The 13857-nt window shown below is 47.7% G+C and overlaps 1 protein-coding gene across 8 annotated transcripts in view; it reads left to right on the forward strand.

The window, feature by feature from the left end:
- The first annotated feature begins 401 nt into the window (after window positions 1–401).
- MTCL1 (microtubule crosslinking factor 1) overlaps window positions 402–13857 on the forward strand; it is a 124526-nt gene continuing 111070 nt past the window's right edge. For 5 of the 8 annotated variants that reach the window (XM_068147592.1, XM_068147595.1, XM_068147597.1 and 2 more), the window contains exon 1: window positions 403–1828. In XM_068147592.1, the coding sequence (XP_068003693.1) occupies window positions 941–1828 (888 nt within the window). In that variant the 5' untranslated portion in view covers window positions 403–940. Of the gene's footprint in view, window positions 1829–13857 lie in introns of all 8 variants that reach the window. The other 3 variants (XM_068147593.1, XM_068147594.1, XM_068147599.1) reach the window with 2 other exon arrangements.

Here is a 13857-nt window from a genome sequence, read left to right on the forward strand (position 1 = left end):
AAGCTGGATTGAGATTAGACATTAGGAAGAAATTCCTCCCCACGAGGGTGGTGAGGCACTGAAACAGGTTGCCAGAGAAGTTGTGGAGGCTCTAAGCCTTGAAGTGTTCAAAGCCAGGTTGGATAGAGCCTTTAGCAACCTGCTTTAGCAGGAGGTGTCCCTGCCCATGGAAAGGGGGTTGAAACTAGATAATCTTTGGGGTCCATTCCAACCCAAACCAGGCTGTGATGCTGTGATTGTGTGAAGCAGCTGGCAGAGCCGCCCTTGGAATAAAGCGTGCGGAGAAAGTAGTTCGCAGGGAGCGGAGCCGGCGGAGCCTGGCTGCTTGTCAGAAGGGGCGGATCCTGCGCACGGGCGGGCACCGGAGCGGCCCCGGCAGCCGTGGGTCTATTTCAGGAGCCGGTCGGAGGCGGCGGTGGCGGCGGTCGGAGCCGGGGGGACTGGGGCAGGGGGCAGCCATGGGTTAGCAGTGCCGGAGTGCTGAGTAGCGGAGAAGGAGGAGGTAGGGAGGGTTTCAAGGCAGTCTTTGCCTGAGGTTGAGGGGGTGAAAGGAAGGTTTTTATTTTGGGCTGCATCACAACTTGAGCTGCATCAAGCTGAGGCAGGCGGAGAGGGAAGCGGGAGGAGAAAAGGGAGGAGGAGGAGAAGAAGGAGGTGGAGGCTGCCACCGGGGGATTTGGGCTCGTTTTATTGAAACAAATCAGTGCTCGAGAGAGAGCGGCGAGGAGGAGGAGGAGAAGAAGGAGGAGGAGGTGGAGGAGGTGGTGTGGGGGCAGGAAGAGGGGGCTCGAGAAAGAAAAGTGTGAGGGCTGTGTCTGGGAGAAGCAGAAGTGATGAGAGAGCGAGCGGGGAGGCTGGAGAAGGCTGCCCGTCCTGCTGCTGTTGCTGCTGCAGCACCACCGCGGCCACCGCTGCCGCCCCGCCGCCCCCCGCCCGCTCCATGGAGGCTCTGAACGGACCTGGACACAACCCCGGTCCCGGTCCGGGACCCGGCGATGCTCTGCGACATCCTTCTTCTCCTTCACCCGGCCACCACCACCCGCACACCGAGAAGAAGAGGCTGCACCGCGCTCCTTCGCCCGCCAGACCCTTCCTCAAGGACCTCCACACCCGCTCCGCCGTAGCCACCGCCGCCAAGCCGCCGCCCGCACCCCCCAAATCCCCCGGCCTCTCCAGCCGGCCTCCTCCATCACCGCACCCGGGAGCCCACCCGCCGACCGCGGGGCTCCTGGCAGCACCGGGCCGCCTCTCCCGCCGCCCCACCGCCCCGGGGGGCAAGGCCGTCGCCGCCGCTGGCACCGCCGCGGGCAGGGCGGGTGCCAAGGCCTCCCCCTGCGCTAAGAGGGCGGCCCGCGGTCCAGAGCTGGGCCCCGGTGGTCGCGGTGGGGGAAGGCAGCCCGGTAGCGAAGGGGCCCCGCAGCCCGGTAAGGGTAAGAAGGGGAAGCGGGTCTCGGCGGCGGCGGGCAGCGGCCATGCGGCGGCGGCTCTGGCCCGCGTGGGCCACACGGACAGCAGCTCCGACCTGTCTGACTGCCCCTCCGAGCCGCTTTCCGACGAGCAGCGCCTGGCCCCGGCAGCCAGCAGCGACGCCGAGTCCGCTACCGGCTCCAGCGACCGCGAACGGGAAGCGCCCGCCGCACAACCCGCCTCCGAGCCTACCGGCACCGGCCGTGGGGCTCCGCCGCTTCCCGGGACCCGCGGGGATCCGCTGCCCGTGGGCCCGGGTGGGGGGGGAACATCGAGCCGCGGGGCACCGGCATCGGCGGCAGCCCCGGAGGAGCTGCAGCGTGAAGTGGAGGAGCTGCGCTCGGAGAATGAGTACCTCAAGGTGAGGATCGCCAGGGAAGAGCAGCCTTGGCCCGGGGAAGGGAAGGGGGGAGGCAGCGGGAGCAGCACAGTCCCCTCTTGCCCGGGACTCTAGAGTCCGTGCTGAGGGTGGGACACTCCCGGGGTAAACCTCCTCCCCCAGAAAAAAAATGTTCAGTTTCACTCTAAATGGGACAGGAAGAGGCCAGCCGTACTCCCCCGCGAAGAGCAAATGTGCAATTTCATCCCAAAATGGGGCCAGATCCTCTCCCCTGCAATGGACAAATGCCCCATGTCACCCCTAAACGGGACAGGGAGAGGCCAGCCGCAATCCCGTGCAAAGCGAGGCTAGGGCATGGCTTAAAGGCAGATAAGGGATTTAAGCTTGAAGTCACGGCTCCCTGTGATCAGGTTTGCGGATGAGCCTAAGTCTGGTGCAACATGTACTGTGACAATGTGATGTTTGGTCGGGGTGGTGGTAGCTCAGCAAACCTCAACTCGTGATAAAGCTCCTGGTTAGCAAGACCTTGCTTTCCAGGAACTGTTTTCCTCGGTGTCACCTTTGAAGTAAAGGCAAAGAAACTGTTTCCCTCGTTTGATGTGGAAAGGATAAGAATGGGATGTTGTCTGGTTGTTACTTTATTGCTGGAAAGAAAGCCACTGGTGGTGAGATGCTCACAGAGTAACTAGAGTGACAGTTAAAAAGTGTTGTTGCATCATTGTGCAGGTAGAAAAAGTATGTTCATCCTCAGAGAGGGAGGTGGAAGAGCTAAATCCAGGCATGCTCTGAGCTGGGTTGACCTGGGAGAACCTTTAGTTGGACTTGCACTTACAATCTGATCTTTTTGGCACAGCAAAGAGGCTGTAAAGATCTATAAATAAGAGAAACTGAGGTAATCATGTAACTGCAGCTACTGTCCCGGTTGACTCTGTTGCTGGGTGAGGGCAGTTTTGTTCCCTGATTGTGGAAACACCCTGTTGTCAAGCAGAATAATGAAGATGGAAATCCGTGGGAGTTTTGCTCTGGTGAGGACTGGAGTTGGGTCTAACCTTTGGACATAAATACAGTGAAGATATTGACTAGACTTGTTACAAGGAGTTTTGGCTAAAGGACTAGAAAGGATGTTCAGCACAGCAAAAGGTTAATTGCAAGGTTCTTAGCTGGGTCTGGTGCTGCTTAATGAACTGGGAAAAGAGAGGAGCAATGATACAGCAAAATTTTCAGGTGACATTAAGGGTTGTGGTGTCTTGTCCTTTTTTTGTTTTTTTTATCTTAAGTCATGCCTAGCAAAACCCAGACAGAACTTAAGCATATCCTTAACAGACCTAATGAATAAAAAGTGAAGGCAGAGGATGGGAAATAAATCTCAGGTGTTGAAAATCTGAAGCATTTCAGGAGAGAGGAAGGAAGGAGTGTGGACTTTTCTAGGGTTTAAATGTGTTGTGTTCACTCAGGAGCACCATGAGAGATGGAGCAATGAAAATCTCTGCTCAGCCTAAAACTGCAGGCAAAAATGATTTCATGTTCCAGTGGGAGCTGAACAGAGAGTGACAAAGAAAACGTTACAATATTTTATAGATCTGTAGCTGTTACACAGACCAGTGAGTGTACCTGAAGTCCTGTGGGCACTGCTGGTCATCTAGAAAAGGAAAATAGAGAACCAGACCAATAAAAATTATTGGTGCATAGAGAAGCTTTTATAGTGCTCGTTGGATGGAGGACTCCAGAGTGCGTAAGTGAGATGTAATGGTCTATAAAATGACGAGAGAACCTTTCTCACAAGCTTCTGTTCAACTTAAAAGCCCAGAAACAAGAGGCTGTGTAATGAAAATAGAACTGATAAGGGGAATTGCTTTAGGAGGGGGTGAATTGGCATCACTATCTGAAGCCATGGAACTCAAAAGCCCAGGAGCATCTCCTTGCACTAAGATTTGCCCAGTTGTAATCTTTAAACTTTAACCCATTATGAAGAATATGATTGTTTAGCCTGGAGAAGAGGAGGCTCAGGGGAGACTTCATTGCTCTCTACAACTACCTGAAGGGTGGTTGTAGCCAGGAGGAAGTTGGTCTCTTCTCTCAAGCAACCAGCACTAGAACAAGAAGACACAGTCTCAAGCTGTGCCAGGGGAAGTTTAGGCTTGAGGTGAAGAGAAAGTTCTTCACTGAGAGGGTCGTTCACCATTGGAATGGGCTGCCCGGGAAGGTGGTGGAGTCACCATTCCTGGAGGTGTTCAAGAGGGGATTGAACGTTGCACTTGGTGCCATGGTTTAGTCATGAGGTCTGTGGTGACAGGTTGGACTTGATGATCTTTGAGGTCTCTTCCTACCTTGGTGATACTGTGAAAGTGTTTTTCAACTGTAGGAAACTGAAAAATAGTTTGTCTGACTTATCCAGCACTGTCCACTGCTAGGGTGCCCCACCTGATCATGGGATCTGGGTGACATTGGCAAGTCCTAGGTAAAGAACTCTCTTTTACATAATTTCAAACTTCTTGCTCTTATGTATTTTCAAACTCCTCACTTCAACAGCATCTTCAGACCTTTCACCTTGATGTCTTCATCTGCAGCAACTGTGTCCCAACCTGTCTTTGATTTGGATGAGGACTCTTTCAGGCTACATTTCTGATACCAGCAGGATAATCCAGGCTGGGTTTTTTTTGGGCTCTGTGTCCACTTCCAGTGGCCATGCCCTGGTGCATGGAAAGACATGAGCTCACACTGTCACCTACTCTGACCTTCTCTCCTTGGCTACCACCCGTGTGCATAAAGTCTTAGCAGTTCTGGTGCTCTCTCAAAATGATTGAAAACAGCCCATTGGAAGCAGAGCTGTCAGGACAAATCCCAAACTTAATTCTGCTTTCCTAGGGAAACCTATAAAACTCTTCTGCAAATCAAAACCATAGAGATGCCCAAGTTGTTGACTCATGGATTTGTTCCTCCTGTTATTTCACAGAATCCCAGAATGGTGGGGGTTGGAAGGGGCCTCTGGAGATCATCTAGTCCAACCCCCTACTAACAGGTTGGTCTACAACACAGTTCACTTGGTTGGGGTTGGAGCGAGCTGTGTTTCTCCTTTAACTGGAGGGGGCTAAGGGACAACAGGGAAGCTGTCAGCTGTATATAGATAAATGATGAGATAAATCCCAGCAGAAACTGTTAATTTCCTGAGCATGGCCATATGCCCAATTTCATAGTTTTCACTCCTTTTTTCCTCCCTGCAGCTGGAGTGCAACAGAAAATGTGCATCATTTTAAAGCCTGCTTCAGGGATATTTATTGTTCACACAGGAAGATCTTTGGAATAAACTCTCAAGGGATGTGGTGGATTCCCCTACATCAGGCAGTTTAAAGGCCCAGCTTGACAGAGTGCTGGGCCATCTCATTTAAACTGTATTCTTACCCTGAAAAGTTGGACTAGATGATCTTTGAGGTCCCTTCCAACCCAGTATTATATGAATCTTTCATGTATATTTCATGTGTCTGAGACACAGATTATAGAACCTAAGGTGTATACGTATGTGTGTGTGTATGTGTATATATACATGCACATAGATTTGATGCTAAGGATTTCTTGAGATGAAAGAGCTACCAGAAAAAAAAACCAAACCAAACACAATTTCAGGAATGCTAGAAAGTCTTCCAGAATGCTCTGTGGAAGCCTTTGCAAAGCAGGTTGTTGGCGCTGCAAACATCTCAGAATTGATCAGGCATTGGAATAAGCTGCCTAGGAGTGGAGTCACCATCTCTGGAGGTGTTCAAAAAGTGTGTACATGTGGCACATCAGCACATGATTTAGTGGGCGGGGTGGTGGTGGTTTGACAGTTAGATTTGGTGATCTTAGATCATCTTGGTGATCTTTTCCAATCTTAATGATTCGATGATTCATACACTGTCAGCCAGATCTCCAGGGACTGTGATTTTAGCCTAGGTGAGACTTTGGCTACAGAAGTAGCCAACTGCCTGTGAAGTGAATCCTGTAGGTGAGGTGGCTGAGGAGAAGTGTTTACACTGTGAAGTCCCTCTTCTGCCTCTTTGAAATTTCATTGTTGATTTCCATTTCTTGTCTTTCTTGCATAAGTTGATCAACCTGGGAAAGAGAAACTCCAGGGAGACCTTGTTTTGTTCTCCCAGTACTTAAAGGGAGGCCTGTAGGAAAGCTGGGGACACTTTTTAGTGGGGCCTGTGGCAACAGAACAAGAGGTGATGGTTTTAAATTAAAAGAGTGGAGATTTAAGCTAGAGAGAAGGAAGAAATGTTTTACAATGAGGGTGGTGAAACACTGGTTCAGGTTGCCCAGAGAGTTGGTATATGCCCCATCCTTGTAAGCATTTCAGGTCAGGTTGTATGGGGCTCTGAGCAACCTGATCTAGCTGTAGATGTCCCTGCTGACTGCAGGGGGGTTGGACTACATGACCTTTAAAAGGTCCCTTCCAACCTAAATTAGTTTATGATTCTTATTTCAGCTACCTATGGGGGAGAACTTTAATTCTACAACAGTGTTTGTTGATGTGTAAGACAGAAATTCTGGTGTGGTGCCTGACTATGGAGCCATGAGGTCATCAGTAAGAGCTGGTGGTGGAAGGTGAAGTTACAGTTGTTGCTAGCTGGTCCTGTTGGTAATAGCAAAATGCTTCCCAAACAAGTGGTTGGTTTTCAGGATTAATTAAAGTGTCCAGCATGTGGAGAAGTGTCACATGCTATGCAAGTCCTCAGGAAGCTTTGAAAGAAGTCTTTGTGGTGTAGAACCCTCTAAAGACTGAGGCATCCTAAAGAAGAGGGCCTGAATTTCAGCAATTAAAAATGTTCTTGCTTGATCTGGGCCAAAGTTTAATTCAGCCTGGTTTAATTACACAGACGTGCTAGCAGAAACAGCAGTGCTGTCTGAGTCGTGACAGATGCCCCTTTTCTCTTCACATCGTTCACAGCTACAGTGTGAAATCAGCCTCCTACATGGAGGGTTGGACTAGATGGTCTCCAGAGTTCCCTTGCAACCCCTGTCATGCTGTGATTCTATAAGGTGTGAACTTGATACAGCCCTTAAATCAAACATGGTGCTTGCTCTGCTTTGCTTTATTGGAACTTGTCTCAACACAAAGAGGTGGTCAACATGCCCTAAATGCTTCTAGGGTGTGGACTAGCATGAAAATAGATTCTCAAATATCTTTGATTTGTTAGATGATCATCTTATTTATTATGATGTTTTTCTTTATTCTTTCTACATCAGTTTTTATCTGTGACACATGCTGGAGATAAATTGAGTGAGAATCCAGGCTCCTTATTCTTCTCCAATACATCTAAAGTATGTTCACCTGCAATTGAAATCACTGTGCATGCTGTACAAGGTTACACTGTGTTTCTCCACTCCCCTGAAACTATAGATCTGTGTCCTTGTAACTCTAGATCTCAGGTCTATAGGATGAACTCATGAGGATTAATTCCACTGTTTCTTTTCTTAACCTGCAGGGAATTGTGTATGACAAAGGGTTTTTGTAGAGCAAAACAGGATGTGAAGTGCTGGGTTCAATTTTATTCTGTTTAGTGGGGGCTACTGTAGTTAGCCAAGCACAGCTCATCACCCATCTCTGCTTGACATGCTGCTTTTCCCACTTGGTGAGTGCAAACAAGAGAGGTGATAACCCTACCCAAGGCACAAAGCCCATATGGCTGGAGGGATGGTCAGCTGTCAGGAAGGGGGAAGAATAGCTAGGCCGTGTGCCTCCTGAGCCCCAGCTGTGTCCCTGTCAACTACTCTGCTGCCTGGAGGGGATTAGCTGGATGATGCATCAGGTACTAGGTTTTTTTTGGTGGTCCTCCATAGGTGATACCAATGTGGTACTAGTCAGATCATACAGTTATGGAATGGTTTGGGTTGGAAGGCACCTTTAAAGATCATCTAGTCCAACCCCCAGCAGTCATCAGGTACATTTGCAGCTAGATGAAGTTGCTCCAAGACCTGTCCAACCTAACTTGGAATTGTTCCAGGGACAAGCCAGGGAGGTGGTAACCTCTCTGGGCAACCTGTTATGAATGTGGATGACTGAATAGCTTCAACCACTCTAGTTGAGGAAATGTGTTGGAACAATACTGGGGCTAACACTCGAATGAAGCAGACAAGCTGCCAGGTGCTGCTCTCACTCTTGGATCCTACGAACTTTAACCAGCCCTGAAGTCAACAGGTTCTTCCAGACCTGTGATTTACCTTTTTTTTTTTTTTCCCCAGTGATCTTGTTTTGGTGTTCAAAGCTGCAAACAACATCAGATCAGCACACAGCTTGTAGTTTGGTTTGAGATCAAGCCAATAAAATGAGGACCCTGGGGACTTTGGGTTCATTAACATATTTTGCAAGAGGCCAAAATAATGATTTGTGCTTTATCCCCAGTCAAAGTCTTTGAGAGCATATTTATCCCTACTGCATCTCTGCTGTGAAGTGATATGGGAGATGTGTTTACTCCTGAGCAGCAGCATCTCCTATGTACAGAGAGTTTGAGGTATTATCAGTACAAAACTCAGAGATTATGTCAAATCACAGTTCATGAATCTTGGATTTATCAAGGACTTTTGAAAAGTTCAGGATTTGTCAGTGTAACAGCAGCTACCCACTGTTATTTCCACCTCTCCCCTCCCTTCCTCACTCTCATTTGGTTTGATGTTTACTAAATAAGCTCTTTAGAAGATAGTTGACATAATAGATAAATGGGACTTTTGGCTAAATTAATAAATAGATTTTTTTAATATAAATTGAATGTCTTCCTTCATTTGCACTGAGTGCATTAACAACAGTGTGGCCAACATGTCAAGGGAGGTTCTTCCTCTCCTCTCCTCTGCTCTAGTGAAGCCATGTCTGGAGTCTTGGGTCCATTTCTGGGCTGTGCAATTCAAGGAAGACAAAGAACTGCTGGAGAGAGTCCAGTGGAGGCAACAAAGATGCTGAGAGGACTGGAGCATCTCTCTGATGGGGAGAGATCTAGAGATCTGGGGCTGTTTAGCCTGGAGAAGAGCAGACTGAGAGGGAATCTCTTATTGGTGATCAATATTTAAAGAGGTCAAGAGGATGGGGCAAGACTCTTCTCAGTGGTGCCCAGCAAGAGGACAAGGGCCATGAGCACAAACTAGAACACAGGGAGTTCCATCTGAACACGAGGAAGAACTTCTCTCCTGTGAGGGTGCTGCAGCCCTGGAGCAGGCTGCCCAGAGAGGCTGTGGATTCTCCTCTGAATAAATTCCACACACACCTGGACACTGCAATCCTGGGCAGCCTACTCTGTGTGACCCTGCTGTAGCAGGGGGGTTGGACTACATGATCTCCAGAGGTGCCACCTTCCAACACCCACCATGCTGGGATTCTGTGATTTTCTTAACTAATATACAGTTTACGGGGCTGGAGTGTTTTTGTCTTCCTATTTTGCAGATGTTTCCAAGTTACTATACAACTTCTGGACACTGATGTGTTCCAATTCACTGGAGCCTGAAGATTTTTCAGTTTGCTAATATCCATAACAGTAATCAATGAATGGACCTGAGCAAAGCCTTTGACACTGTCCCACACCACATCCTGGTGTCCAAACTGGTGACACATGGGTTTGATTGGTGGACCACTAGATGGATAAGGAACTGGCTTGATGGCCGCACCCAAAGAGTGGCTGTCAATGGCTCCATGTCCCAGTGGAGGCCAGTGACAAGAGGAGTCCCTCAGGGATCAGTCCTGGGACCTGTCTTATTCAACATCTTTGTGGGGGACATGGACAGTGGCATTGAGTGCACCCTCAGCAAGTTTGCTGATGACACCAAGCTGTGTGGTGCAGCAGACACGCTGGAGGGAAGGGAGGCCATCCAGAGGGACCTTGACAGGCTGGAGAGGTGGGCACAGGCCAACCTCATGAAGTTCAATAAGAGCAAGTGCAGGGTCCTGCATCTGGGTCGAGGCAATCCCAGGCACAAATACAGGCTGGGCAGTGACTGGCTGGAGGATAGCCCTGAGGAGAGAGACTTGGGGGTGCTGGTGGACAAAAAGCTCAACATGAGCTCTCAGTGTGCGCTTGCAGCCCGCAAAGCCAATCAGATCCTGGGCTGCATCAGGAGAAGTGTGGCTAGCAGGTCGAGGGAGGTGATCCTCCCCCTCTACTCAGCCCTGGTGAGACCCCACCTGGAGTACTGTGTCCAGTTCTGGAGCCCCTATTACAAGAGGGATGTGGAGGTGCTGGAACGTGTCCAGAGAAGGGCCACGAGGATGATCAGAGGGCTGGAGCACCTCTCCTATGAGGACAGACTGAAGGAGTTGGGGCTGTTCAGTCTGCAGAAGAGAAGGCTCCGAGGTGACCTAATTGTCGCCTTCCAGTATCTGAAGGGGGCCTACAGGAAGGCTGGGGAAGGACTTCTCAGGATCTCAGGTAGTGATAGGACATGGGGGAATGGAATGAAGCTGGAGGTGGGGAGATTCAGGCTGGATGTGAGGAGGAGGTTCTTCACCATGAGAGTGGTGAAACCCTGGAATGGGTTGTCCAGGGAGGTGGTCGAGGCCCCGTCCCTGGGGGTGTTTAAGAGCAGGCTGGATGAGGCTCTGTCCAGCCTGATCTAGTGTGGGGTGTCCCTGCCCATGGCAGGGGGGTTGGAACTAGATGATCCTTGTGGTCCCTTCCAACCCTGAATGAAACTATGAAACTATGAAACTATGAATTATCTATACATCTCCTATGTGATTTTTCTGCATGTAACTTTTCCCTACTGGCAATTTCCAAAATTTCTTTTTATTATTTTTTTTTCCTTTTGACTTCTGGTTGGGTTCCAGTTTTTACCCTCTGGTCACCCTCTTGACTTAAGAGGTTTTTTTCTATCTTAGCTAGTAACTAACATCTTAGGGTAGATCAGCTGGGCTGATGTCCATACCTCTGCCTTTTTATGCAGTTTAAAGGTCTGACTCTGGGATGTATTTAACCTGGCCCCTTGAACAAAACATCCCCATGCATTAAAGTTGTCCAGAGGACTCAAGAGTAATGGAGCACATTATGGGGCACCCTTGAAGCAAAGGTCTCTAGTTGATTTCAGAAGGATTCCAGTTCTTGTGTGCTCTGTGGGCTGAATGATTGTGCAGTTGGTGAGGGTGGTTGGAAAATTTACTTTCAAACCTCATTAGGGATCTCAACCAGACTGGCCAGGTAGACACAGTGGTACAAATATTCCTAGTTGCTTCAGTGGGAATGACTCATATGAACATGGATTGCTTAGTGTAATAGCTGCATGGCCTGACTCTCTTTCTCTCTCTCTTTTTCTTTTTTTTCTTCCTAAAGAATCCTAAACAAAAGCATATTCCTATAATTTACCCTTAATTATACTTCATTATAAAGGAAATCAATAACAAACAGGCATGACATCAGTGAAGGTATTAATGACACAATGGCATCTCTACTGACAGGCAAGTCTTCAATTTGCACAGTACAGATGTGAAATGACCCCCTTAGTATGTATTTAAGCTAGGCAGCAATGTAAACTGGAAATAGGCTTTCCCCTTCCAGCCAGTTCATCAGACTGGAAGGGAAATGGTGAATCCTGTTGCTTTTGCACTGAAGTCTAGAAGAATCCTACAAATGGAGCAGTGATTTATGTATGTCCTTGTGTTCATGCCACCATCCCATGAATCTGAGATGAGTTACCCCTATTAAACCCCAAATGGCTTCCGTTTGCTCTTCCTGATGACCAAGGTGACACCTGGAAAGAGAAGCAGTTTAGCTTTTTTCTAAACAACATTCCTTCTTCCAGGGCTCTGCCTGGTACTGTTCTGGCTGAAGGTAATAATGTAATTACCATGAAATTAAAAGGGATCCAGAGGAAACTCTCATCCCCTGCAGCAAAGTCAAGCTTCTTAGGCCGACACTTCACCTTTTAATTGCCACTTTGGAATGCTGGAACAGGTCCTCCCTGTTTAAGGAAAGGAGCACACTCTCCATTTTTTGATGAGGGATGGCCACTTTCTTACTGGTTTGCTTTAATTACTCCTAGGCACCTATTCTGATTTCTTTCTTTGGTTTTACAACGTTAAAGTTCATGGTGGGAAACCCAACACCTCTTGTCATAGAATCATACACTGGTTTGGGTTGGAAAAGACCTTAAAGATCATCCAGTTCCAACTGCCCTGCCATTGGCAGGGATACCTCCTATTAGATCAGATTGATCAAGATCCCATCCAACCTGGATCTGATCACTTCCAGGCTCAGAGCTTCCACAGCTTCTCTGGGCAATATGTTCCAGTGTCTCACCCCTTAAAAGACCTTTAATTCTCACTCACAATGCCTGACTTTGGAATTTTTAAGGTTTTGGGATGACTGTGTTGATTTCATTAATGGTTAAACGTATTTTCCTCCAAGGCAGTAGGACTGTCTGTTTAGGAGGTAGGACTGTCATAGTTTCAGTTGTAATTTCCACTCCTCTGGGTCTTCAGCTTAGCTGCTTCTGTTTCTTGTGTGCACATCACTTTAGAAGGAGAGCTTAAGCTGCCCTGGTTTTGTAGGTGTCATCATAACAGCTCAGTTAACAGAAGGTTTCAACCTCTACTCCAGACTCACAAGTACCTACCAAGAAGAATAAACTGTTATGAACTAGAAGCACCTATACCTTTGCTACTGGTTTTGTGGCCTGTATCAAGAGCAAAACAACATCTTTACTGCACCTAGTAAAAGAGTATTGCAGACATTGTCACATGAAACCTGAACCATGTATTGTTTCCGTATATTTTGGTGTTTCAGAAGTGACATATCCCTGTACATGTGTATGTATGAATGTGTGTATATATATACATGTGTATATATATGTATATATTTCATATACAAGCCCAGGGTTTGATATTGTTACTCAAAAAGATTTAATCTGTCCCAGTTGGGGTTTTCCTTCCCAGCCAGGACAGACTCTGCAGATCTAAGCCCCAAGCACTGCAGTAGTAGAGCAGCATGTATGGTGGAGGTTTCTCCTCCTTAGATGGTTAAAATTGCTCACGCCCTCATTGTGTTTGGGTGTATGTTGCTGTGCTTTGAAGCTCATGCAAAAGAAGCTGAATTCCTAGATGCAAGGAGGTCTGATTTCTAGAGGAAAGTTTGGGGAGCAGACAAAAATTAATTGTGGAAAAGAAACTCAGTTCAGTCAAAAAAACCAAACCAGCTCAAACAAACAAATGAACTAAAAACTGAGAGGAGATCTGTGCAAAGCTTTAAAGTACAAGTTTCTTGACTGTAGCTTAAATTTTCAGTTTATCTGAAAAATTGCACTACAGAAGAGCAAGCTGTGTGTTTATAACCAAAAGCACAGACAAGCATAACAAAATTAATCACAGATTTGCAGTCAGAGATCTGCTGTTAAGGGAGGTTGAGAGAACTTCAATTTTCCTAGAAGTAAAAGACATGTATCTCCTGAAATATAGCTCATGACAATGCTTGTAAGTCTTTGAGGAACCCCTTTGATGGGAGGAAAGGTCCTCTGTTTGGGTTCAAGTCCCTCAGATTGACTCTGAAGACTGGGAGACCTCTCAGGCCCACTGAAAGGATTTGGGAATGTTCAGGTTTGATGAGTGGTTTGGAGATGGGGTTGTTAAAAATTAGTTTCACTTTCAAATTTGGTTGTAATAAATGGTTTGTAGTTAAATATTGTGAATTATTTGTCTTTAGAAGCCAACTAGATTGACTAATTCCAAACCCTGATACAGATAAGGAAGTTTGAAATCACAGAACTGTCAGGGTTGGAAGGGACCTCAATGATCATCTAGTTCAAATCCCTTTGCCATGGGCAGGGACACATCACACTGGATCAGGGTGCTTACAGCCACATCCAGCCTGGCCTTAAAAACCTCCAGGGATGTGGCTTCTACCACCACCCTGGGCAACCTGTTCCAGTGCCTCCCCATCCTCAAGGTGAAGAACTTCTTCCTAATATCCAATCTGAATCTACCCATTTCCAGTTTTGCTCCATTCTCCCTAGTCCTATCACTACCTGACATCCTAAAAAGTCCCTCCCCAGCTTTCTTGTAGCCCCCCTTAAGACACTGGAAAGCCACAGTAAGATCTCCTTAG

Source organism: Melanerpes formicivorus, unplaced genomic scaffold (genome assembly GCF_026170545.1).
Source record: "Melanerpes formicivorus ecotype bairdi unplaced genomic scaffold, bMelFor1.0.p_v2 SCAF_15, whole genome shotgun sequence".
NCBI lineage: Eukaryota > Metazoa > Chordata > Aves > Piciformes > Picidae > Melanerpes > Melanerpes formicivorus.